General features: G+C 39.9%; 1 protein-coding gene across 3 annotated transcripts in view; it reads left to right on the forward strand.

Annotated features, from left to right (window-relative positions):
* The window catches only part of FAM171A1 (family with sequence similarity 171 member A1), an 86,972-nt gene that overhangs the window by 42,724 nt on the left and 17,641 nt on the right, over positions 1-26,607 (forward strand). The window contains exons 2-5 of one of the 3 annotated variants that reach the window (XM_036398960.2): positions 7,025-7,252; positions 13,414-13,506; positions 18,473-18,631; positions 23,387-23,563. In XM_036398960.2, the coding sequence (XP_036254853.1) occupies positions 7,025-7,252; positions 13,414-13,506; positions 18,473-18,631; positions 23,387-23,563 (657 nt within the window). The remainder of the gene's footprint in view (positions 1-7,024; positions 7,253-13,413; positions 13,507-18,472; positions 18,632-23,386; positions 23,564-26,607) is intronic. The other 2 variants (XM_036398967.2, XM_054514046.1) reach the window with 2 other exon arrangements.

The following is a 26,607-nucleotide window of genomic DNA, read 5'->3' on the forward strand; positions in this document are numbered from 1 at the left end:
CGCACTAGGGGAACCAGCCACAGTGCCAGCAATGCCTGAGGCACTTGGAGCAGCAAGGATTGTTAGCTGAGAAATACGGATGAATCAACTTGAGCTGCAGAGATGGGTGAAAAAGCCTCAAGTGCTACCCAGGTGTAGCTTCCTCCCCAGTCCTGGATCCTGATTGTCCTCAGAGATGAGGTGAGCAGAATGCTCTAGTCAGGCACCATGTGGGGGCTTCTCTGTGTTAGCCAAGAGTGTAATATGTAGTTCTCATTGCACTCTGCTGTTTCTGAGGAAGAGCAAGAGAGAGGAATTAAAGAAAAACTCAGAAATCCATCAGTTGTGCTTTTGAGGAAGAAAGTTCCTTCTTGGCTTCTGAGGTGTGGGGTTAATTACAGTCATCACACTGCAGGTACCCAGTGTGTGGAGGACCCTACTGATAGTCATCCCCTGGACCTCTAAAGTACAAAGTGTTCAGCAAATTCGGATTGCAGTGCTAAAAAGTGCCACAACCAACCACTTGGGCTGGCTTCATGAGTGTTCTGGAATCAAACATGAATTCTCTTAACTCTTAACATTGACTGTAAGCCTTAATTAAACATCTAGAAATAAAATTAAAGTTGTTAATCCCATTTTTTCTCACAGCTTGAGTGAGTCTACTATCTAGTAAGCTGGTCTCTTATTGGCAAGAAATGACACCTGAATTTGCTTAGGTTCAGTGTACAGCTGTTGGCTCTCTCTGTCAGCAAGACTAAAGGTCCTCAGCTGACTTGATCTTCTGCAGTTTCATTGTTATGCATGGTGATCCAGCCTTCTCTTGCAGGAAGAGGAGGTCATGCTCCTCAGATGGCCAGTCCCAAGGCTGCTTCACTGTCCCTTGGGTTTTATGTGTCTCTTCTCTGAAACCCTCTGCTTTCTAAATCCCTTCTGAATCTGGGTCTGAGAACCAAGATGTGTTGTGTAGTCCTTACTAGATTTCTGACTAGTGTAGTAAGGAACTTTTTTCTTGGTGCCAGGGACTGCAGCAGCCTTGGTATCATTCTCCAGTTGCTGAACAGGCACTGAGTAGACCTCCTGTGTCCCATCCTCTGCAAGGCTGGGTTCTGGAAACCAGTGCTGGACACTCAGCCCAGCTGAAACCTGAGTCACCTCTGGTGGAGGGGAGAGCTGTGTAGCACTATTGATTTTCCTGTAGTGAGGGCCAGAGCCAGTTCTGAGTAGAGGATGTCATCATATTCAGTCCAAATCTTGTTCAAGCACGTGTAGTTTGCTATTTGAGGTGCTACTTGAGAACTTACTTTCAGCTGACAACACCAGTGAAGATCAGAGTCTATTTACTTCTAGAGGGATGTTACATTAATGTTTCCTTTTCTTCATACAAACTTACTCTGCTGCTATTTTGAAGTGTGATTGTCAGTAGAGCCTTCTTGATGTAGCACATTAGGAAGATACAATATGTAAATGCTAGAGTTGGCATCTGTGGCTACAGCACAGGGAACACTCCTTTTCTAGGAAAATGCTTTCCCTTAGATAAATGAAAATCCTATTGTTTGGCTGAGGATTGACCTCACACATGGGCAAAAGGTTAAGAGACAGAAAGGCTTATCCATTTGGCATGTAGGATTCAAAGCTAGGCATGTTGCCAGTAAGCTCAATCAGAGCAGAGGACACAGTTTTACATAAAGTTCATAATAGCTTTTTTTAAATGAGCAGGAAGCTTTCTTTTTCTAATCAAAACCTAGATAATTTAAATATCTCTTTCTCTGGTAATATCCTGACATTGTCCATGGATAAGGGACCCCCAAAGGAAAAGCTAAGTGATCACAGCTGCCTGTGTCAGCCTGCTCCCAAAAGAGATCATCTGTCCAGCACACGTCAGTGGGAGTCTGCCTGACAGAGGGGTGTGTGCACAGAAACCAAATTGCAGGCTTGGGATCTAAATAGGATTGTGATCTTTGATTTTCAATCTGTGTCATAACTTTTCTCTGTTTATTCCAGTATGTGGAATCTGACAGTTTGCCTTTGCTCAGGTCACTCAGGATTTTATTTTCTGTGTTATGTTACTGACTTTAAAAGAAAAAAAAATCCAACAAACAAACAAAGCCCCAAACCACCTAAAACCAGTGCTTTTCACTTTTCAAGAGTTTAGTTACAGAAGACAGCAGTGATGACAGCCATTCCCAAAAAGGAAACCATTCCCAAACTGAGAGTTCACAGGAATGTAAAGAGCAGTTGTGAGAATAAGAAGGGGTTACAAGTGAAGAAATATTTTTTTTAAGGTTAATTGTATTTCAGGAGAGGCAGTAGGGTTCATAGAGCAGATGGCACAGGAAGGATTGCTCAGAGAAAGTTTAAACTTAGTAAAATCTCAAAAATCAGATTAAGAAAACAGATGGTATTCTGGATTGAAATGCTACCATTTAGGGATTTTTTGGTCTTTTTTTTCACTTTCCCAAATTATAACCTTGAAAATGCTGGAGATTTTATACAGCTTACAATAAATTTAGTACTAGAAAACTGGGAGGGTGCTGCACTTAAGCAGCTGTTTTCACAATAACTAGTAGTTTTGGTTTGCTCTCATTTGAAGAACAAGTAGGAGGTTTAGTGTTTAAAAGAAGACAAAGGACTGTAAGAGAAGAGATTTACACTAGACTTGCTTGAGCATACCTATACATCAGCCTTCATATTTTTGTGGAATTTAGCCCTGCATTTGCTGGTTTTATTTTCTCTTTTCATACTTACCTTCTTTTCCCATTTAGCTTTAGGATTCTTGAAGCAGAGTTGAAGGATTGCACTATTTAACATCTGCAAATGGGCCATTCCTACCTGCACTTATAGACAGGGAGACACAGGCTTTTTTGCTCTTACAGAAAGGGTGTTTTTGCCTGTGGTTTATCTCCTGGAAATGACAGTAATCCTAAGTGGTTCCTGTTTTGGACTTGAGTCTTTTCTGTAAGAATATAATGGCAGGACACACACTAGTGGTGCAGACAAGTGACTCTGGCTCTGTGCCTGTGCCCACCAGTGCTAGCAGCCAACAGGGAAGTACATGCCAGACAGATGAGGTCTGAAAGAGACACATTCACACCACACCAGTCAGGAGCCAGGTGCATCAGACAGGGCTATGGCTCAAGCATAGCCTGTCCTGACTGTGGCTGGCTTGTCTGGGGAAGTGAGAGAGACCACAGCTGCCCTGGGTGAGTCCCTCAGCCCAGGGTCTATCAGCTCAGCCATCTCTGCTTTGCTCTTAAATGAGGAGCATCAGCACTCTTCACCTTTATGTCCCATTCCTCCAGGACCTCACTAGCAGCACAGAACAAAACTCCTCCAGAACTCAGCAAACACTTCTACTGTCCATACAATAGTGTGAGAATGAAGCAGGCTTGGCTTCCCTCATCTTTTGCAGTGCTTTCAGTTCCCTGCCTTCATCTGCAACTGTGCTTCTTCTCTGAGTTCATGTGTCTTTAATTCTGTGTGAACTTCTTGCTGTGGTAGGCTGCAAAACTCAGGAATAATGTACCTGCTTTATACCCACTGTTTGCTGAGAGTTCCAACTAAAAAGTTTGCCAGATATTTAAAATACTCTATTCCTAAGTTTAAAGTAAGTCTTCTAAACAACTTCTAATTGATTTCATCCAGTATACCTAGTCTTCAATCTAAGACTTCCCTATTAATTAGAGATCAGCCTGATCTTGGGTCACTTGTTGTCCTTACTCTGCTGTCTTATTTCCTTTCTCCAGTTCCCCTGATCCTCAAGAAGTGCTTGAATATATTCTAGCAATTCTGAAACTTACTGTCTCTTTTTATAGGTTTTTCTCATCACATCACTGTTTGAGAGGATGTTTTCTTCAACAATTTCTTTCCAGTTCTAAGCTTTTAATCATTCAGTTGCTGTGGAAATTACAGTGATAACATAGCTTTAGCGTTCGTGACTTCACTGCTGCATTAGATAAGAAAAAGGAGCTGTCGTGTGGGAGAAGGCCCTGAATTAAGCAAGTTGTATACATTTCACATGTTTGTCAGGGAAGATAACACATGAAAAGGAATTAGGATTGTTCAGGCTGCTAGGGTTTTCTCTATCTGCTCAGGAAAAAACATGTTAAATATCAAAAAGGAGAAAACAAGCCCAGTGTCTGATCTAGGGACTGTGTGGTTTGGAACAGCAGTTCCAGTCTGCTGCCTTTCAGGACATCAGTATTCTGTCTTGGGTGATTGCCTTTGTCATTTCTGTTTAGAAGGATTTTGGAAGCCCCTGTCTTTCCTTATCAGAAAGAGAGAGGATGCAGAAAGAGAGAAGTATGCAGACAGAAGCCCATACATAGCTATGGAGTGGGAGATAAAGAAATTTCCTATTGGAGATACCCATAGCTAACTCTCTGATTTGGGAAGAGAAAGATGGATTTGTGAATACAGGAATTTTTTTTTCCTCGTGATCAATTTTAGTTGTAGTCTCTCTTCTAGAATTTTGAATGTATATTATGAATTAAATTGATGTGATCCTTCTGTTGTTTTCTTACCCTCTTCCTTAATTAGTATTTAATATTCCAGAGCTCCCTGGTTCCTTATATGTGGTTGTTTTTAGAGAAGGCTGAACTACCATGTTACTGAAATTGCTAACAGCAATGTCCAGCTTGTCCTGTTCTCTTGCGTTTTCTTTAATGCACCACCCATTGAGGTTATTCTTAACCTCATCTATTCTTGCATTCTTTGCTAGGAAATTCAAAGTGGGAAATGCTAAGAGCGCAGCTATCTGGCTTTGGATCTAAGCATATCCCTTCACTTTGAAAATTAAAACTTACACGGTTCGTTGTCCTCATGTTTGTAAATACATAAGTATATGTATTTTCCTTCATTGATTAATGTGGCTGCCTTTCACATACACAACATTTCACAAGTTCCTTGGTAGTCAAGGCAAGGTTTCTAAGGAGGCACTCTGTGCTGGACACCAGAGTATGTGGACCCTGCTTTTCAATGTACATGGCTTCCTTTGACTACTAAATACAAAACTGGGAAGAAGTCCAGAATCTTTAATAGCTGGAATATATTTCATGCTGATCCCATCTAAATTGGCATCCTCCATTGCCAAGTTCTAAAGCAATGGCTGCGATGATGATGAATTTCTCTAATGGGGTTTTTGTTCAGGGCTGCTTGATATTGGTGTTTTCAGTACTGTAGGATTCAGAGAGAAGGTCTCTGCTTATGAAAGGGCCCAAGATATTGATCTTTCTGGCTGAAATGCCCTTAGGACAAATGTACTGATACTTATGTATTAGGTCCTCATGTCCTTTTAAACTTCTAGGTTGTTACAGTGTGTTTCTCCCCATATTCAGTTGTGTCATTTCACTATTGAAACTCACCACAAAGATTTTGTTAAATTCTGTGTTTTCTTCTTGGTGTCATGTCTGGCTGACTCAGGGCTTTAACCAAAATAAGTTCTTATAAGGCATTAGTAATGGAACAGAACTGTACCACCAGTACTGTTCTGTAAAAATCAGTGTAATGTTTTTGAATGCATATGAACAGGAGGTCACGTCCTCTTTCCTGGGCATCACATGCAGAAACGCTTACACGTGGAGTGGGAGGAGAGGATCTTGCTTGTGAGAGGCTGAAGCTTCCTGACACAAATAGGGAGTTTGCAAAATACCATGTACTACCTTAGGCAATGGAGTAAGCTGAGATAGGGAACTTCATGCAAGAACAACATAATTTCCAGATACTAGGATGGGAATGAGAGAAAGGGAGCACTGGAGAGAAAAGAGAGAGGGAGGTGTTCATTTAAGAGGAAGAGGCCAACTGGAAGTTAAAAGAACCCAAGGAATGTCTTGGTGGAAGCAGTAGATCATTGCTGGGTCTTTTCAGCACAGCATTGGATTTAAGTCATGGTTATTGCAGAAAGGCAACAGCTGCTGCTTTAGAGCATGAGGCAATTAACTATTGTAGGCACAGAAAAATAATCATAGATACAGAAGAATGCCTTCCAGAGGGACTGTCTTGCACAAGCCACTCCATTTTATGTAACAAAAGCCTGGTGACACAACGCATGGTTTAGTCATAGGAGTGCCCAGAGTGGACAAATATTGTACATCTGGAAACATTTAAACTAGTAATTATTTTCTGGAAAAACAGCAAATTACTCAAGAAAAATGTAGTCCATTGTGTTGGCTTCAGCCTGCATATCTGCAGGATGTATGATTCTCCTGACTGCCTTAATCATCATTTCTTTGCTTCTCACCATTACTGTGTGGGGACAGGTGATACAGTAGTGTCAGGGCTGCTGCTGTCACTGCCAGCACTCTGCATCCCACCTGAATGTCCTGTGCTTTGAGGACATGGACATGATCCTGTGGGCCTTCTCCATCTTGGTTAGACATCACCAGGGAAGTCCTGTGCCAGCTGGGGCAATCTCTCCCACCAGAGCTGAAAATATCCAACTGTAGCACAGCCTGCTCTATTGTCCACTTTCTTCCTGGGCTTCTTTCACAGCAGATTTCCTCCATTCCATTGCTACACAGAGATAATTGCTTTGGGAAGGAGTGAGGAGCATATCCCACTGGCAGCCTTTCCCTCTCCCCACTGCTGCTGGAGAGGATTAGCTGGAGCAGAGGCACGGCAAGGCAGGGACCAGAGTTTCCATGCGCTGCTGTCTGTGACTAACACAGGATGTTTGATAGCACACATTTAGAATTGCCACAGTACAGCAGTACTCTGTGATTGACATGCTGCCCTCAAAGGGAGTGTTGCCTGCCCTGGAGATGTGCTGCCCAGCTGCATGGGGGTCACAGGTGGAGATAGATCATTCCACAGCTGAAATTTGCTGTTGGGCAATAATTCAGGACCTGGTCTGGCTTGTAGCAGACTCTGCAGTGTCTCTGAAGAGTGACTGCCTGAGATGGAGAGCTTCAGGCCAGTATAAGAAGTCATACATGGCACCAAAATGTCAGAGCTGGTGTCTTTTCAGTCACTGGTGTGTCAGCATGTTCTAACTGCTGCCTCCCACAGAAGCTCTTCAGACAATAATCGCTGTGCTTGTTTGTCATTACAGAAGTAACGCTGAAGGTCCATGTAAGCGATGCCAGCACCCATCAGCCAGTAACTGAAGCCTTCATTGAGATTTTTACCAACCAGATCTCCATTGCATCTGGAACCTCAGGAGCAGATGGCACTGCCTTCCTCAAGTTTCAGTATAAGTTGGGCAATCAGCTGATAGTGACTGCTAGTAAACATGCATATGTGCCAAATTCTGCACCATGGAAACCTGTAAGATTGCCTGGTAAGAGATCTTTATTTTTCTTCTGAGGTAAGATATTGGATCTAAAGGAAGCTACACAGTTTTGTATGATATGTTTTAATGCTTGAGATCCTGGGTGGGAAGAGAAACATCTGCAGATTTCAAAAATAGTAACATTTCTTCCTCAGTTAAACTGCAGCATCAAGGCTAAGCAGAGATTCACTCTCCTTCTGAAGGTCCTCAATACAGTGCTACATGAGTTTTCAAACACCTGTTGGTGCTCCTACAGCTCCATAGAAAATAGAAATCTATTCCAGATCCTTTTCTTTATGGGAACTCTGTTTCCAAGAACCTTGTTTCAGCAGCTGTGGTGTATTCTTGCTTCTCTTCCAAGGTGTAGCAACAACTGCTGCACCATAGGCTGTAGTGTACAAAAATGTCCTGTCTTTTAGTTCTTAGCCATGTCAATGAAACAGTTTTAATCTGCAGCTGTTATCCAGATGTAAGGATTTTTACTAACTTAATTAGCATGGCTTTGCTTCTTCCACAGGCAAAAAAGTATAACAATAATACTTACATGTTAGTTTTTATCAGAATGTCTCAGAACCTTACATTAGTTATACAAGAGGAAAAATTGAGTCATTTCTGACTGCTAAAAAGAACAATTGAGGGTGGCTTTCAAACCTTGAGATGTAACATCTATATGAAGATCCTATCCCAAGTTTCATCTGCCTTTCTTGTAATCCTCAGATACAATTAGGGTCCATGTAATTTGGGAGTGGTCTCAGGCTTGTATTATACTTAAATCTCACCTAATTAACACACACCTCCAGTTTGATAATTAGCCTGGGCCAAAGCCATGGGAGGTTTTAAGTGCACTAATATTTAAATAGTGTATATGTTCCCAGGGCAGTGTTGAATTCCATGCCTTGGCTCCATTTTATTTATTAATATCAACATAGCCAGAAGGGCTGCGTGACTTGCTGCAAGGTCGAGTAGCAAATGTATTTTCAGAAGGGGAAAGGAACGTGAATCTCTTCAAACCCAGAATTATGCTTCAGGCATTTCAGTGTGATGTTTACTTATCTGCTTTCACTTGCTTCAGATAAGAGAGGAGTGCCTTCTTCTACATTTTCTGTACTGTATTCCACCGTGTTTTTCAGCTACTTAATGGAGGTAACAGGAAAGATTAAGTCAGGCTCTTTTGGGGTGTGGTGAAAGAATAAGAAGCAACTGAAAAGAGTTGCAGCCAAGAGAATTTCAAATAAGTAGAAGGCAACAATTCATTACAGTAGCAGCTGTCACAGCTGGTCTGTGGCTGAGCAATTAATTCAGTTATAAGTAAGAAACCCAGCCAGGTTCTATAAACTGGCCCCTGGATTGACACACAGGGACTTCAACCGATGACCAATGGACTATGATCAAATTGCCCCACGAACTTTCTAAGCTGCAGACATCTCACTGGTCAGGAAACTGGGAGGTGTTAAGAGCAGACCAAAGAGCATTGTAGACTGGGATGTTTCAAACCTGCCATGTAAAGCTGGGTTCAAACAATAAAGGTCTCGCTATTGCCACAGGCACCTTGGGGGTGTGTGTGTGTCTGTCTGTCCCAACCCACCCCTCCATGACACAAGCAGCAAAATTGGAATAGGTTGTGTAGAAAGGTTGTGAAATGTCCACTTTTAAAGACATTCAGAACTCAACTGGACAACTCCTGCTTGGTGGAGTTGATGTCCAGAGGTCCCTTCCAGCCATAATTGTTCTGTAACTCTGTTTAGAAATTTCCTTTGAGTTTTCTTCTCTTTAAATTAGATGAAGTGCAGCTTTCTCAGCATACTTCGTGTGATTTTAAAGGATGAAAGTATGCAATAACCGTGTCTTGTGTCTTGTCTCTTTCTGACTTACACCCATGGTCTTTTGAATGGGATTTACTCTTCCATAGCCTGGAGTTTGGTTAGTTTTTTGCTTGTTGTTTTACTTAAATACTGATTTTGAGGGAAGGGAATGAAACAAGGGCATTTTTGTTTTAGTAAATCATTGAAGTTAAAGAGCAGTAATTGTATAGGTTCCGCAAAGTCTTTCTTTTCATGGTCTGAAACGTGAGCTTAGCTCTGAAAGTAGATTAGTTTCACCTCTGATCATCCCCCCCTGAAACTGGTAGATAATTTGCCATTGATTTAATTGGAAGTAGAGTCCTTTACTTTGCTTCCTGTACCTTGAACTTATTCCTTTCTTTGATTAAAGAAACAAGTTATACCTTGATATGCCCTATGTAGATTTGATAGGGTTGTTCTTTGAATTAATCCTGAAAAGGTACATGACATACAGGTTAAGATACTTAGGCTTTTATATTTTGTATTGACTAAGATGCCTATAGTCTTTAAAAAACTTTCCAGTAACTGTTTGTATTTCAATGCCTATCGTGCTTTTAACTAGCACAGTATAGAACTTCAGAAAAATGTGCAAGTTGTTTTGTTGTTATTTTTAAGCTGGTTTGAATGATGGGGAACAAGCAGCATATCTCAATCTTGGTTCTGCAGTGTGCAGTCTGGGCACACCCATACAGCTGCATCCTCATTTCCTAGAAATGCTTGTTAGCAGTCCTAGGAGCTGTCCCCCACAGAGCAGATCCCCCACTCTGAGAGGCATTCCACCCAGGGCAGTGTTTAAGCTGCCATCCTGTGTGCTGTGGTAAATGAACTATGGCCGTATTTACCTCAAATGGGAAAATGATAACCATGAGCGTGGAATAGGTTTGAAAGCTGAAGGGTGGTAATGTGCTGTAGCAGAACTTGGCCAAAGGATCAGGATTCCTCCATCACAGGCAATGTGCATTAGTAATGGTGTTATGCTGAAAAGCTGTGCAGCCACTGAATTTGTGATACTGTTGTAGTGGCTTCAAGGAGTAAACATCAAGGGTTTTCTGTTCTTACAATTTGGCAGAAATTAACTTCCCTTATATTAATGAAAATAATTACTACCTCTTTACTGTTTAAGCAGAAGGATTATTTATTTACATAGTGATAAATGGTAGGAGGAAAAGATTTAAGATCTATTCTTCCATTAAAATATTTATCAGCAGTGCCATGACTCCACTTATTAACAGTTCATAAATTTAACATCACTTGAGTTGCTGAAGTGTTCATGATGGAAGATGTATTCATCTGTCTGCTCTTAACTATGCTTAGATTTTTCTTTGTAAAAAATTTGGAAGAAAACATTTGTGACTGGTAATCCTTATTTAAAAGGACACTTCTTTTGGAGCAGTGTATGCAATGAAGAGAGGGAGCTGCTGAGACAGCACAGTTCAGAATTCCTTGGTAGAGGCAGTGTCATGGTTTTTCTCCAGTCATCAACTAAGTGCCATCCATCTGCTTCCTCCTCCCCAACCTCCGTGGGGTGGGGAGGAGAATCATAGAAAGCAAAAAACTCTGGGTTGAGATAAGAACAGTATAGTAATTGAAATAAAGAAAAATGTTATAATAATAAGAAGAAGAATGAGATTTAACAAAAAATAGAGTGGGGAGTTAAACCCAGTTAAAGCAAGTGATGCACAATACAATTGCCCAGCCCATCCCTGAGCAGCAGTTGACCCCTGCCAGACAACTCTCCCCAGTTTATATACTGGCCATGACATTCTATGGTATGAAATTTCCCTTTGGTTAGTCTGGGTCAACTGTCCTGGCTGTGCTCCCTCCCAGCTTCTTCTGAAGCTTCTCACTGACAATGTATGGAAAACTGCAAAGTCCTTGACTGAGGATCACCTCCTTGACTGAGAGTGAGCACTGCTCAGCAGCACCCACACCATCAGGGTGTTATTGACATTATTGTCATCCTGAATCCAAAACACTGCCCTGTACCAGCAGCAGGGAAAAAAACAGCTGCATCCTGGCTGAAACCAGGACAGTCAGTCATAGAAAACTGTGGTATTCACTATGGTGAAACAGAGTTTTAGGAGCAGAGGATGATGGTACGTATTTCTGGGAGAGGAGAGCTCATCTGGAATTGCTTACCTGTAAAATAAGGTTAAAAACTGGGAAAGCAGAGTATTGTATTTCAGGACTTGTCCTTGGCCTAGCCATTCAGGGAAATGTGTGTCCAGCTCTGGATCCATGCTTCAAGAAGAATGTTTAAAACTGTGGACTTTTATCAGGGGTGATTAAAAGATTGGAAAATGCAGTTTACAGGGAAAGACTTGGAAGTGCTTAATTTATTTTGTTCATTAGCAAGAAAGTTCATGGGGTAATTTGATCATAGTCCATCAATACCCTCATAGAGAACAGGAAACGGGTAAGAGAGAATTCTTCTGTCTAGCAGGCCTGTATAAAAAGAAGATCAAATGGCTGGAAATCGAACCTCTATAAATTTTGATGGGTAAAGAGGCACATTGTTTAACTGCCCTCATAATTATTTATTAGAACATTGATGCTGTGGTGTGTTCTTCACACTGGACACTGTAAAATAAAACTGGAGTTTTTCTACAACATGTTTTCAAGTTTTGGTACAGCTATTGAATCTGCAGCAATAATTAATTCAGGGAAGGCTGTAGTTATACAGGAATAAGGCTGGATCATCACTGTCATCCTTCTAGCCTTAAAAGCTGTGTCTTTCTGTCATTGTCATGCTGAGAAAGGATTGTGCAGAAAGCCCAGGGAAGTTTAGAGGTTATATATTCGTTATAGTCTGGCACATATGGAAGAAGATGTTGGCATGGTGGATTGTATTGAGCTCCCCAGGGTGTCTAAATTATATTAGCTTTCTTCATACAAATTAAGTTATTGGAGTAAAGACAAATTTTGTAATTGTGTGGCCTTAGTGCTACTTGCACTAGGCTTTCTTACTTATGTTGCCTAATGTGTAGATCTGTTTCACATTTGGGCATTGGAAAGAAAATGCCCAGCTGTACTTGCAATAACATTATATGTAATTTTTTTCTATTTTTATGTTTATATATATCATTAAGACCATCTTTTAGATGGTAGTTATTTTCAGGGTGTTTCTTGTAGTTTTTTCTCCTTTCTCCCATAGTTCTCCCAAACACTAACATTTCTAATCTTTAAAAGGAGAATATATTTCTTAAAGCAGAAATAGTGTACTCTTCCTATTGCCAGCTAACATCTATATGGTCTTAATGTGTATTCATTTAGAGGAAATTCATAAAATTCCAGAAAATCAGAAGTGTTTGTGTTGTTCGTCTGTTGACTGTTTCTGAGAATGCCTTCCTCAGCTTGCATTTACTTCAGACTAGGATGAGTACTCTCCAGGTATGGGATGCTGCCCAGTTATTACTAGTTATTAATAGTAACAAGTTATTACCAAAAATAACTAGTCTGCATTAGTTTTCTTCTTCCATCTTTGAAAGCCACATGTGGACTGCAGGCAGTCGTGCTCCTTACTGTTTCCATAGCTGCAGGAGGCAGGTGGGCTCTGTGGCTAATTCCTTCCATATTTTGGGTCTTCTGGGTCTGAAGAACTTGGCATGAAATGCTATCCTGTTTTTCACTCTGCAAAGATGTGTGTGCATACTGACACAGCCCCCTGCAAGGAGTGTCAGTACCCAGTGGGAAGGGACGTCCTTGCAGGTAGACTTCTTGCAGCAAGTACCATTTATCTGTCCCCTTTCACACCACTGGTAGGATGACAGTATTTCTGCTATAAATAGCACTTCCCTGGTGTAGGTGGTGACTCAGTACATGCTGCATTTTAAAGCAAATTGTTCTGACTTAATCATCATACTTTGCCTTTCTGTAAAACTTACGTAAGCATCTCAAAGTACTTTAAACTTAAATTTCATTAAAATATTCCTGAGGTAAGAAGTATAGCTGTTGCACATAAAAATAAATCAACCAGACTGAGTTAGCATTTCAGTTCTCTTTATGTATTTCTTGTCTTTCTGTGGAGCTGGGAATTGCTTCATGTAAGGCATGAAATCTTGCTTTACACTGCACTCTCCAGTGCTTTGAGCTACCATGTGTGACGTGCAGGAGTCAAAGCATAGAACATTTTGTTTAGTTCAGTAGTTACTCTGGCAATTTAACTGTTTGGTTCAGAAAATGCATGTGGTTTCTGTCATGTATACAATATGATTTTAATAGTTTGGGTGGCCTGCTTTTGGAAAAACGTGAAGAAAGTAAGCGCTGTTGTTATTGGATTATGTTATAAGAATTTAAATATGTGCTACTTAAACCACTTCTCTCCCACAGTGTTCTCTTCACTGAGCCTTGGCCTTCTTCCTGAACGCTCAGCTACTCTGATGGTCTATGATGATGTAGTCCAGATAGTCTCAGGATTTCAAGGTATGCTGGCTTTGGAAAGTCAGAATTGAAATTTGAGGGACACTAAAGAAAAAGTCTGACAGCCCAGTGCTTTCTGAACTCTGTCCTGTGAGTGACAGTGGTATTCTGTGGGGAGTTCTGAGTTCCCTGAGGAATGCTTCTCTGGGGGATTGTTTTACCAAATTAATAGCTGAATTCATCCCTGACTGCTGTGACTAGGGAATTCAAGTTACATGGTAATAAATGAGTTTGGACTTTATTGTGCCATTTGAGAGCTAGAGATTAAATTTCTTATACTATCTGTGGGATGTTTTTTCATCTAGCCTCATTTAACCATCCTTGGAGGAGACATTTTCTGGTGTTCTTAATGGCTAAGATTTTTCTCTGGGGTTTTATTTTCTTGCTTCCTAGTGTGAATGACTTAGATGTTTAGGGCATAGAAAAACTGAAAATTTCTTGTATCTGCATTGTTGTATACCCTGTATAAACTTGCTTTTCCTGGGGACTCCTTATCAGACTGCCTGCAAACCCAAGTCCTACACATTGAAACCCACTGTCTTAGAAAAATAAAGTTTAAATAACCTTTTTGTAAGGCCAAATACAGATGTTAAAGTTACTGTAGTATCAGTTAGAGGAACAGTGTTTTCTGAACTGCCCAGTGAAGAATAAAATGTTCATTTGACTTAAGGGTCTGAGATAAATTAGTCCAACTGATGAGCTGGCTGAGATAAGTGTTAATAAAAGAACAGGGGATTTTAAAGATACTTTGAACCAGAGCACAGGCATATCCTTCCTGTGGGCACTCATTGTGCCTAAATGGTGTCTTACTCACAATAAGTCTTATGCTTGCCATCATTTTAGACTCTACTGTATAGTTAATAAACAAGGAAATAGTGCCCTCAATAGTATTCCAAGATAACCTTGTTTTATCTGAGAGAATATAATACAATTATGCCTTCCTGACATATTTTTTAGTTAGAAGCCATCCAACACAATAGGCTTTTCATTAGTGATAGCACTAGATATGGCTGGAGCTGAAAATGCATTAAACAAATTAGGTAGCTGATGGAATGCTCAGAAGGAGCTGGAGAGAGCTGCTGTACATATATTCTGCAGTTTGAGAGCTGGACATTGTCTAATGGGGTGAATTAGATGGATGGTGAACTGTGTTAAAACACAAGGGATTCCATTAGGCAAGACATGAAACATTGTTTACCAACAGTATTCCATTATGAGGCTGTATTAAATACTCTTATTCTTATGCAAATGTGCTAATATTATGCAATTAACTGAAAAAGAACAGCATTTTCATGTTCACAACTTCCTTCAAAAAAACAGGGGATGCTAAAGGACTAGAGGGACATTTAACAGCTGAGTGAGACTCATAAATATTTTCAAGATAATCTTCTTTTCCTTCAGTGAATTGATCCAATGTGTGAATTAGAATAATTTAACTGCTTCTTCTGGGATAGCAGAAAAAAAAAAAAAAAGATAAAGGAAGAAAGGGGTACCTGGAGTATGCTAAGGATTGGGATTCGAACTTGCAGTCTTGCCCAGTAAAATCTATTTTATGGGTCCAGTCCTCATTTCTTTTCTTGGGACTTCTCTTGTGATGAAGCCTAAAAGAAAGACAGCCTAGACATTGTTCCTGTATTTGAATGGAGCCTCTCTAGTCTCCATCCAAAATCCTTGTGACCTAGTTTTTCTCTGTTATTTCTCTAATTTACTTCCCAGTAACCTCACACTGTTTCAAAAGAGCTGATCAGGAGTTACCTTAGTGCAAAAATGAGAGCAAACCAGAACTCATTAAACCAGGAGCAGAGTGGGAACAGTGGTGTTTGAAGCACCAGTCAAAGGGAAAGAAAGGCCTGTCTTGGTACACTAAGTTACCAATTGCATTTGAATAATTAATCAAGCAAGCGATGTATTATGCAGTTGAGAAGTTTGAGTTGATGCAGGCAGCTTCATTTTCAGGATGGCATTACAATCCACTGTCAGTAATTGTGAGGGATGGGGCTTGCCAGCCACTGGGTCACTGCAGTTATTTAATGCCAGCACAGTGATGGCTGAGTTTCAGTGTGTAGTGAATGGAAGCTGCATGGGGACTCTGTCTGTCTCTGACCCATGAGCAATCAGAGCATGAACTGGTGCGACTTCAGATGTTACTGCACATAGATTAAACCTCAAATGCTGGTGTGGGGCCACATGTCACATATGCAGTGTGACAAGAGGTGCCTTACAGGGACTCCTTGAGGTTGCTTCCTCAGGAGTGTACTGGCAAACTGGAGGTGACAGCATTTAAATCTAGGCTGATGTGTTGACAAAAGGCTGTTTGAAGAAGGTAAGATCACTGCTCAGCAGTCTTTACCTCATGGCACACATCATGTTGGAAGAGCTCACATGCACATTTTACACTCGAATGTGCTTGGGTTTTGTAAGTAAAAACTGGATTTTATAAGTAAAAAATAGGTATCCTCAGTAATAGAAGCAATACTAATAACCCACTCCCAGTGATAGGTGATGACTTGTTGAAAAATTTTCTTAAGAGTCTGGTCAACACAAGTTTCTACCACTTCCAGTTCCCTTAATAAATCTGTACCCAGACATATGGCCCAAAATCCACTATGGCCTCTGTTAAAGGAGAGCATTGGATTATCTTCCAGCAAGGAGGTGACAGAAGGTCAGAGGGAAGCAGCCTAGGTAGCTGCTTCCCTCACAAGCCTTCCTCTGCAAGCTCTCGGTCTTCTGCCCCTTTGGAGTCTCTTGCCAGGTGTGGGAGACTCAACTGAGGAATTGAGGGGAAAGTCAGGGTGAGTGCCAGGTTTTTGCTGAACATCAGTATGCAGGAATTAGTTTTTCTAGGGTGTGAATTAACTACTCTGCACTGATTTATTAAATGTCTGTGTATGCACTGTCACAGAGGAGGCTTTTTCTTCACGCTCAAACCTTATAGCTGAGTTCATTATTGTGCAGGTTTTCTGCCAGGTTTTGGGCTCAGCCATAAGAAGGCTTTGTACTGCTTGTAGGACTGAAGGAACTGAGGTTGGCTTTCTGAGTCCTCCTTATCTAGTTAAAATTTGGCAGCTCACGCCTTCTCTCAGTGCTAAAATCCATCCATTTTTTAATAGAAAACCCATAAACTACTGTATTGCAGACTCAACAATAGTTACTTGGTTTCTAATTTTTGCTTAGTTTGTATCTTTGGAAACAAAACACCAGTTCTTGGCAGCTTGGATAATGCATCTTAACCAGAGATTTTACATTGAACTATTGGTGATAATCCTAAGGCCAGTTTCTTTGTTGTGTTTTTTTTTTCCTGTTTTTTACTGTGGAAATGTATACCCATGGGCTGCAGGAGCCCACTCAGCAGTGCAGTCAGAGGGTTCCACAGTGCCTGAGCACATCAGTCCCTGAGGCACAGCAAACTGCTACTTGCACAGCCCACAGGAGATAAATCCTGCCTGAGTTTGTTGCAGTCAATTTAGTTAATCTTTTATATAGTTTTCCATTTATGCTTAGAAATCAGATAAGGAATATTTTTTCCTATTTCCCACATGTGTTGTTTATTGACAATTTTAAACACTTAAGGATACTGCCAGTCTTGAGAGCCTGATGTAAACATGAAAAGGTTCCAGAAATTAAAAAATAAAAGCAATTTCATAGCTTTTTCTTGCAGAATTACCAAAGAAATGACAGCTAAGCAGCCATCAGCTCTTTGGAGGTGCATACTTCTGTACACAGGCATTTTTCTTAGCCAATACAACATTTTGTTCTGTTGAGTTTTGTTTTCTCACAGCTAGAACTCTTGCTGGAAAATTATGCAAGAAAGATTCCAGTCTCTAGGTTAATGACACTGCCAGTTACAAAGCTTAGGAGGAATCAAGCTCATTATTCTTTCTCACAGTGAAGCTACATGTAACCTAAAAGTGCTGCCAGAGATTAATGGGGGAAAAGATGCAAAATTGTTTTGAGTTGACATCTTTGAATCACATAGTCCAATGTGAATTAAGAAGAAAACTGCTTGCCTCTTGATTTTGTGCTGTGTGGGAAGTGTTCTGTGTGTATTCAAAATGAGCTCTGGAGAATACAATAGCTTTTGATTTAAAAATTAATTTGCATGTTGTGCACACAAACTTGCAGATGGAGTCTTGCTGTGTGTTGCTAAACAGTATTAATGGTGAGTATCCTTTGAAAAAGACTATTGACTTTATAAGCTGGGATTTAAATGAGACATGAAATGCTATAGTACATGAAACAGTCTTAAATCACGTTGCAGCAAAGACCCCTCAATTAACACCTAGGGAGCTTGAAAGAAATGCTAACACTGTACAAAGCAGAGAAAAAGAGAGAAATCTTACATGCCAAGTAATCTGGTTCTATTTAGATGTATTTTTTGCATATCGGAAAATATGGAAAATCTTTTCACCCAAAGTTTTTCAAGTGATTCTTTTCATTCAGTGATTTCAGTAGTGACTGGTCTCAGTTCTAGAGTTAATTTTCATGGCCAGATCTTTACAGAAGTTAAATAACTGAGACTACAGGTAGAACTGTCTCTTAGAATATAATTTTGAAAAGTATAAACTACATCGATCTTGCTATTTCAGGGAAAAGAAAATTTGAACAAATATGGTGAACTGGATGCTTTCCTAAGCTTTTGCATACCCTGCCTCTAAACTTAGTTTTAGTTTCAGTTACACTAATTAAAAGAGGCATGCAATGGAAGTGGAGGAGGAACAACATAGCCAGAAAAGCTTCTGACAGTAGGTGCCTCCACAATTTTGCTCTGGAATACCTGTGGAGAAATAATGGCAACTGCAAAATAAATGTAAAAATTCTGGTTTTCCATCATTCCTAATAGCTTTCTGATGTCTCTGTTCTTCTCAAGCTACTGAAATTTATAATGAAAAAAATGTAAAATTGCTTCCATGATATGAACACCTAAATATTCTGCCCAGCTTGGATATAAAGTCACTTTTAATATTTTTAGGTGCCCGGACTCAGCCACAAGTTCACTTTCAGAGAAGATCTGTGAAATTGCCAGAGAACACTAGCTACAGTGATTTGACAGCATATCTGACTGCAGCCAGTTCACCCTGGGAAGTGGACAGTTTCCCTTATTTGCAGGGATTAGATGGAAATGGAACAGGTAAACCACTACTTTGGTTTTGCTCTGATTTCATATTGCTCCAGGGCTTGACTTTTGATCCTATGATTTTTTCCATTCCCCATTCCAGCAAACATTCTTTCAAATTTGGGTGACACGACATTTTCAACTGCCCTGCCAGTATGCTGTTGCAGTGAGCAAGAGGGCAAGGTCTCCTATCCCTTAAATGGGGCCACTGAATAGCAAAGATGAAAACTCCTTGGCCTTGGGAGATCAGAGAAGTTGGTCACACCTTTAGTTCAGAGCTGAGTGTCCAAATGCACTGCATGTGCACATAAAAGATGGAAATTAATGTGAAGGAACAAGATAGATTTTAACCTGAAGATGCAATAAAATTCTTAATCTTTTTTTTCTAAAAATAAATAAAATGCCTACATATCAAGAATTTAATACTGTGTTGTTTCAATGACTTTGTGGACACTTTTGGATGTAGCCAAAATGTGCAAATTCGTCTAGCGCCAAAGAGAAAACAATGAATATTCATAGTAGAAACACAATCACTTTAAATTCAAAGTTGTAATACATTTTTATGACTGCAACTGCCTGCTAGTCTTTTTCCACTTTTCATTCAGTCTTGAGTGAAATAATTGGTGTTTCATAGGAAAGAGAAGAATAGCAGAATAAAGAGCAGAAGCCTTCAAATTCTTAAAAGGCTGGTGTGAAAAGGAGAGTAGTTTGTTTTCTGTGCCTGTAATGGGTTAGAAAGATATCAGTGGCCATGCAGTGTAACAAGAGAGATTCAGACTAGTGATTAGGAGAACTTTGCTATGGTGAGGATAGTTTAAGCTGTAGAATTACTTGTTTGAGGTGTTGGACAGAGTTAGACAGTCACCTGTGAGGATGGCAGAGGCATCGCTGAGCCTGCTTTGAAGCAGCCTGAATATCCCCTTGAGGTCTCTCCCTGCTGTTTCTCAGGATGCATTCACTTGTGATGTGTTGATCTAAGTGACTTGGAATGCTAGGTCATGTGTGTAAACAGTAGCTTGCTGGCTTCCCCCTTCTTCCCTTTGTACAAATCTGCACATTTCCTTTTCTATCACAAGAAATGTGTCTGCAACCTAACTCCAGTCCTTCTGTCTGCTCCAGTGAGTACATCTTATCCTATCTCATTCTACCTCCCTGTCATTTTCCTATTCTCATCTTCAACCTGCAGTTTTATCTGACTTTTCATACTCACACATGATCAAAACCACTTTATCTTTTTTAAAATTAAGGAATGCATTTGATCTCCCTCATTTGTCTACTTCCTCATCTCCTTTCTTTTTATCTGTAAACCAACTGAACAAACTGCTGGCAATGTATGTGGATTCCTCTTTCCTAAATCTTTCCTAAGTACTCAGCAACCCAACTTCCCATTCTTGCATTTATTTAGTGATCACAGGTCTTGACAAGGCTTCAGATGATCCCATCTCATGGGAACTGCACAACCAGGGCATTGTCTTTCTCCTGTTTTACCCCCTAGCCCCCTATAAAGCAGATTAATGCAGCCTTAGATTTTTTAGTCCTCTGTATTCTTGCATGACATAAACTTTTCTGCTTGAGCACAGGGACCCTGGATTTGATTTTTAGTTTTCAGGTAAAACTGTGTTGTAAAAGACCAAAATGACTGGCAAAGAAATGGTGTTTAAGAGACTGAGAAGAGCCTTGTTTTCTGAATACTGTGGTATTCAATGTGGTGTAAAACAGACTGCAAATACAATGTATTTTATTATGCAGTATAGTAGAAGTGAAATGTCCTCTGTCTCTAGTAGAAGCCTCTCCTGATGGTGGAAACATGAAACTTTAAAATCCTGAAGTTGGATTGACATCCTTTTCTACATCTGCAAGTGACTTGGTGAAGACTTGGCCTGGAAAACTTTTGAAAGCATAAAAAATGAGGTCAACACCTGCTGGAGATTTTAAAATATTTTTGTTCTCAAGAGAAAAAGAATATTTAAAAATTTTAGAATTCTAAGAAAACTTAGCATTGATTTGCATGGGAAATTTTGGAATTCTGCAGAACACTGTCTCTTGCCTCTCTCCCTCTTCTCCTTCCTCCCCAATTACTTCTCTGTTTTTCCACAGTTTATTTACATGTCTGTAGCATTTTGGTGAGGTTGCTCCATTTAGACCCCTCGATATTTGTCCAGAGTGGCTTTTATAGTAGTTTTAGCTAAAACCTTTTCTCTATGAGTTCGGCATTTTTCATAAAATCCCAACTGGGTGTTGAATTAGTAATACAGAGCAGTGAAAATTCATTGCATGAATCAGCATGTTGTAAACATAAAAATTTGGAGAATTTCACTGCAAGTAGTGACAAGTCTGTATGATGTTATCTTATTGTTCATATTAATCATCAGTTAGAGAGCAGGAGGTTGGTTTCACAAAATCTTGTCCTTTTAACCCAACTAAACAAAACTTCCCATCATCTGCCTCAAGGGACCAAGATGGCTGATAACCATTCTCTTCTTGCTTTTTGTGGCTGCTGGTTTCTTTATAAAGAGTCATGTCTGAACTGACAGTGAATTTTATCTTATTCTTTTTAAAGCTCTTTACAGGTCACCACACGTCAAAAATGACAAGAAACAAATGAATGCTGACATTTATCGAAGTCCATTCCCATTTAATCTCTGTGTGTGCTTATCAGTTCTATAGCATGCAAGAATTTCATAGGCATTGATTTTAATTTCCCTTCACAACACAACAGAGTAACATTTTATCTTTTTAATGAACATTAACATACTGTACAAGGTGGCAAATGGGAAAATTATTTCTTCTTGCTAGAGGTCAGTGGATTTCAGAAATTTCTTCATCTTCTAATATAAATTGTTCAGTCCAGTGCTCAGCAAAGTATTAATGCATCTTAATTAAAAATCGTGTTTCACCATCTGAATGCTTTTTCTGGAACCGAAAGGTAATTTTTACAGATATATGCTATATCAAGACAGTAATAAAAGAAAATTTTAAAACTTTCAATATCTAAAAAGATGCATACTATAAAACATTATTTAATCCTTTATATGAATCTAAAATCCGAAGTTATACAATTTTTCATTTGGAATTTGTATACACAAGAATGTCATCAGGACACAGTACTTGGCAAGAGGAAATTCTCTGATACCAGCCTGAGAACTTTAGTGGCCTGTCCTGGGGTCAGGCATCAATCTGACAGAAGTTATAGGTGCATGGCAGAGGCAGTGTAGTGAATGATCAGGAATAAAGAAACAACTTTTCCCTCACCAATTCCTTCCTCTCTCTTGCTGTTTTATATTCTAAAGTGTTAAGGAGACAATATTGTTTATCATTGGACTCTGCATTTACAGATGCATGGGTAGGCTGGCAACCTTCCCCTACATCCTAGCTGAATTTTCAAAGCTTGTCTGTTCTTAATCTGCTAATTTTAATCTCTCCTACACGGCCACCTTCAGAGTACCTGTTTTCTCAATACTTTAATCCCTCTGTGAGGTCAGCATCTGCCCCTCTGTTCACAGTGAAGGCAGCATGTGTGTCACTTGCACATCAGCTGTGTCACAGTGACACCCACCTGGAAATCTGGGCAAAGTGTGCTTCATAGATGCTTTCATTAATGAGCCACATGCAACATTACTTCTGGTTATTTTCCATTTCTTCAGTGTGGCAGTCTTGCAAAATCCAAGGAATTTAAAATTCGACAAAGTTTTGTCACCTTTTTTCCCCTTCGCTTTATCACTTCCCAACCCATTTCCAGGTGATGTCTTTATTTGGTGAGCTGTTACTCAGAGACATCAAATTTAATAAAGGCCACTCCTCAAGATTTAACCAGAGTTATGAGAAGTCATAAAGGTCTCAATGCTTTCCCACCATTCCCTCAAATATACTCATCCTCTTGAACACTGTTGCCAGGATACCTGAGGAGACCCAAAGGCTGTGTGGTGGGTGTGAATATGCCCTCACAGCAGTGTGCAGCCTAAGGCACCAGGCATAGCCCCTTGCAAAACTGAAAGCTCCATCTCTTCCAGTTGAAGAGATGTTCCAATTTGAACTACTCTTGCTATTGCTTTGAGCTCCAGATCTTGGTTTTAAAATTCAAGAGGATTTTTTTCACCTGTGTATATATATCTGTTATATTTATCCTGCCATTGACTCATTTAGTTAAATCATTGAAGGGTTATAGTGGTTTTTAGAAGTATGTTATCATGAAGTAATATTCATTGGCATCCAGTTTAAACATAAAGAGTATATGCTAATAATCCATTTAGCATGGTTCTTTTCAGTGAAAGGCCAAAGGAAATGCAACTTGGCATTCTTAAACGTGTGACTGATCATTTGTGAGGTGCCACTGGTTATTTTGGTGTTTGTTAGTTCACAATATGGGCATTTGAGGTCATAATAAAGACTTGTAAAATTATTTTTTTTTTTGCCATGAAACTGTGTTACTCATACAGGTTTATTTAAGATGAATTAACATGAAAAAATATGTGCAGGATATTTTTACACTGTATTTTTTTTTTGTCTTCATGCTTTTCCAAAATTAGGTGAAACATAGACCATATACATTTTCCTTCAATTTTGTGGCTTGAGTTTGATCTTTTTGGCAGGGGGAGGGTAGTTGGTTGGCTGGCTGGTTGGTTGGTTTAAAGTTCTTCTGGAGGGCAGGGAGGAACTTGCTGCTCCCATCCCTTGAGAATGACATTGATGCAGTACTGTGGTGTGGAAGCACACGTGTCCCTTGAGGTCTGTACCTGCTGTAGTGACAGTGTTCATTCCCTGTCTCGTTAGGAAACAGCACCAGGTACGACCTCACCCCTGTCACTGCCGTCAGCGTGCACCTCCTCAGCAGCGATGGCAGCCCCGTCCCCGTCAACGGCCCCATCTACGTAACAGTGCCTCTGCCAGCAAACAGCAACCTGAAACACAATGCACACGTTCCAGCATGGAGGTTTGACCAAAAATTTGGTAGGTAACGTCTCATTGTGGCTCCCTAGATGGCTTTTGTTTTCGATCTAAAAGAAGAGACAATTGAGTTTTACTGATCAAGTAATATATGATATAAATGCAAATATACTTAGCATTGTGTGCCAATTTTAACCAAAAGTTTTTGTAAATGTACCATTTTTCAATTAATAAATATTTTATTTAAAAACTTAAGAGAACTGCATTTCACCCACAGACTGAGAAGAAGAGAGACATATTCACTACAGCATTGAATTGGAAGTATGTAGAAATGGAAACTTGCCTTATCTTTGCCAGCAGCCAGTTGTCTGACCTTGGGTCCCCCTCTTGGCTCAGGCTCTGTTTCCTGCCTGCCAGATAGGAAATATAGTACTGACTTTATTTGTAAATCACTTTGAGATTTTCTAATACTGTCAGGAAAATACATGTAAATTATTTAAATGAATTTTTAAAAAGAAAAACTAATGAAATATTTTGAAAGGACAGAAAACTAATTAATAAAATTTTTACAATGCACTCAAGCTTTTTGTATTACAGAATAGTGTTTGCCATTGTGAACAGGGGTTTTCCCAGAAATACATGTTTTAGGCTCTTTTTAAAATTTATTTTCTTTATTTTGTTGCTAGCTGGTACACTGTACTGACCTTCTCTACAGCTTCAGATTTTAAAGGGCAAAGGAGTGCCTAAGTCTTCTCTTGGTGATCCCCCTTCAGTTATTGTACTGTGCCTTCTGAATTATGTACCAGATGGTTATTAGGAAAAAGGAGAATGGAAGGTGAGAAAGGTAGATGCTGAGACAAAAAGGAGCCAGAAATATAGGTCTGTATGGACAGTCAGGGGGGGTTTGTCCTGCAAGCAAATGTTTTGAGCCAGCTGATGATCACACCTAGAAGTAGAGGAACAGGAGTGAAAACAGCATGTTGGAGGAAGGGAGGAAGAGAGAGGTGAAGGGGGAAATAATGGTTTTGTTTATTACCTTCCTCTGTTTGTTGAAAAAGAAGGATGTATTTTCAAACAGCATGACATGAATCTACTGTCAGAAGTTGCCTGTATTAGAGGGTAAAGGAGTATGATTTAGAAGAGTAAATTTGAATATGATATAAAGTAGAATATTAGAAAAAGAGTGCAATGGATGTATTTGGCTTTATCCTTAACTGTGGAAATTACACTTCTCTTGTGCTGACCTGGCAATAAATTTCACTACATTTTTCCTGAAATGGAATCATTCTTATGGAAACTATTTTGTTTTCCCTTGTTAAAAAAAAAAAAAAAACCAAAGTAGGGAAGATTGAGTTTACTTTCCCCAAAAGAAGCAGTCCTTCCCCAGTCCTTCCTGCCAGCTGTGCTAGAGCTGCAGCCTGCCTCATTGCTAGTTACTCATTGCAGGTAAATTGTTCTGATTTTGATTATGTAGCTTTCTCATTTATGGCCAAATTTCCATGCCCCTGCAGTGAGGCCACTAAGCTCTCTCTTAGTATGGAATATGGTTTTTAATTTTGTAAATAAAGAGCTAGTTACCCTATTGTGTGCAGCATATATATTAGTATAAAGCAATATAAGTAGTTAATTAGTGTTGCAGGCTTGAGGCTCCCAATCTTGAGACAAGTCCAGCCTTGCTTGATTCATGACAAACTACAGGAGCACTTGTGTTATTGGGAAGAGAAGGCATGAGGACTGCTAAACAAAATGCATCTTTGTCAGGCCACTTAGCTTCACAAAGCTGTGGAGAGCAAGGTATTGAAGATGATATGCTCAGGCTCCAGCTCACACTTCAGCTGAAGTAAGCATCTTTCTGTGCAACCAAAGATGTTGAACAAAGATGCATTTTAAACCCTGACTGCAGCGTGCCAGTTCTATTAGAATTTTGGCCACATGCCAACCAATTTAGAGTAGCTTAATTTAATAAGTAGAGCAGCCACACTGTCTTGTGCAAGCTACTTTAGCACCCTAAGCTCTGTCAAACTAGCCATATGTAGCATGAACATGGTGGTATCCTGTCATTCCACATCCCTGTTGTGCTTGGACTGTGAAGGGAGATGGATGGATAATGACTGGGATGGCTCCATACTGGAGAAATCTTTAGCTGGCAGATAAGGATTGTTGTAACCCATTTGTACTGCCAGATCTGTGCCTTGTCAGGACAGGACCTCTAGCTTTATTATTCTGATTTAGTCTTTCATTTCATGGCTGCTTTTTTCAGTGCTGGTTATGTTTTGGTCTCTTCTTAATAGATTTGCAGTGGCTTAAAATTTCATGCTTTTATCTGAACAGTGAGTAAATGCCACAGACAGAAAACTGTGACTCTTTCTTACCAGGCACTTAGGGCACTTCTCTGTCGTGGATTAGCAGTACAGGGGACACTTGTTCGTGCAAGCCATTGCTTTTGTTTAGGGTCCATGTGGTTGTCATCATTACTGCATGGAATACAATTTCTGCTCTAAAAAGCAGAAGTACTCACTTTTAGAGGACATAGAGAAGTGACAGAAATACTACAGAGATATTCTAATCCTTAGTATCTCATAGATTTTGCTGAGCTCATGATGAACTAATATGAACCCAGAGGCATCTGACTGGAAGTGCAGAGATTTTCGTAGTTTCCACAAAAATGAGGCATATTTGCATCTTATGGCAGCCTAAAATAACTAATGGCTTTTTAGGATGTTTACCATAAACAATCTGTATTTTCATGACCATGCTTTCTATCCTTGGGAGAGAAGCAGGAGAAGCAGCATAGTCTGCTTAAGGCTGAGAGTGGCTCCACTGACACTGATGAAACAAGCAGCCAGAAAACACAGGCTGACATCAAAACAAGACAATCTGCTGCATCTATTTCATACTGTTCCAAATGAGATTTTTCATTATGAAACAAACCTACTACCTTGTGTGCACAGCAAGCAAATTAAAGCAATAATACCATTTTGAATAGTTAATAAAATGAAGATCAGCTGTCAATGCCCTGGAGGTGTTTTAAGGGTAAGCAAATACATGTAACCTTGCTCTTGTGCTGGTCCATCACCATTTCCTGCTGCATTTCTCAGTGTTGGCAG

This window comes from Molothrus ater, chromosome 1, assembly GCF_012460135.2.
Source record: "Molothrus ater isolate BHLD 08-10-18 breed brown headed cowbird chromosome 1, BPBGC_Mater_1.1, whole genome shotgun sequence".
NCBI classification, from domain to species: Eukaryota; Metazoa; Chordata; class Aves; order Passeriformes; family Icteridae; genus Molothrus; species Molothrus ater.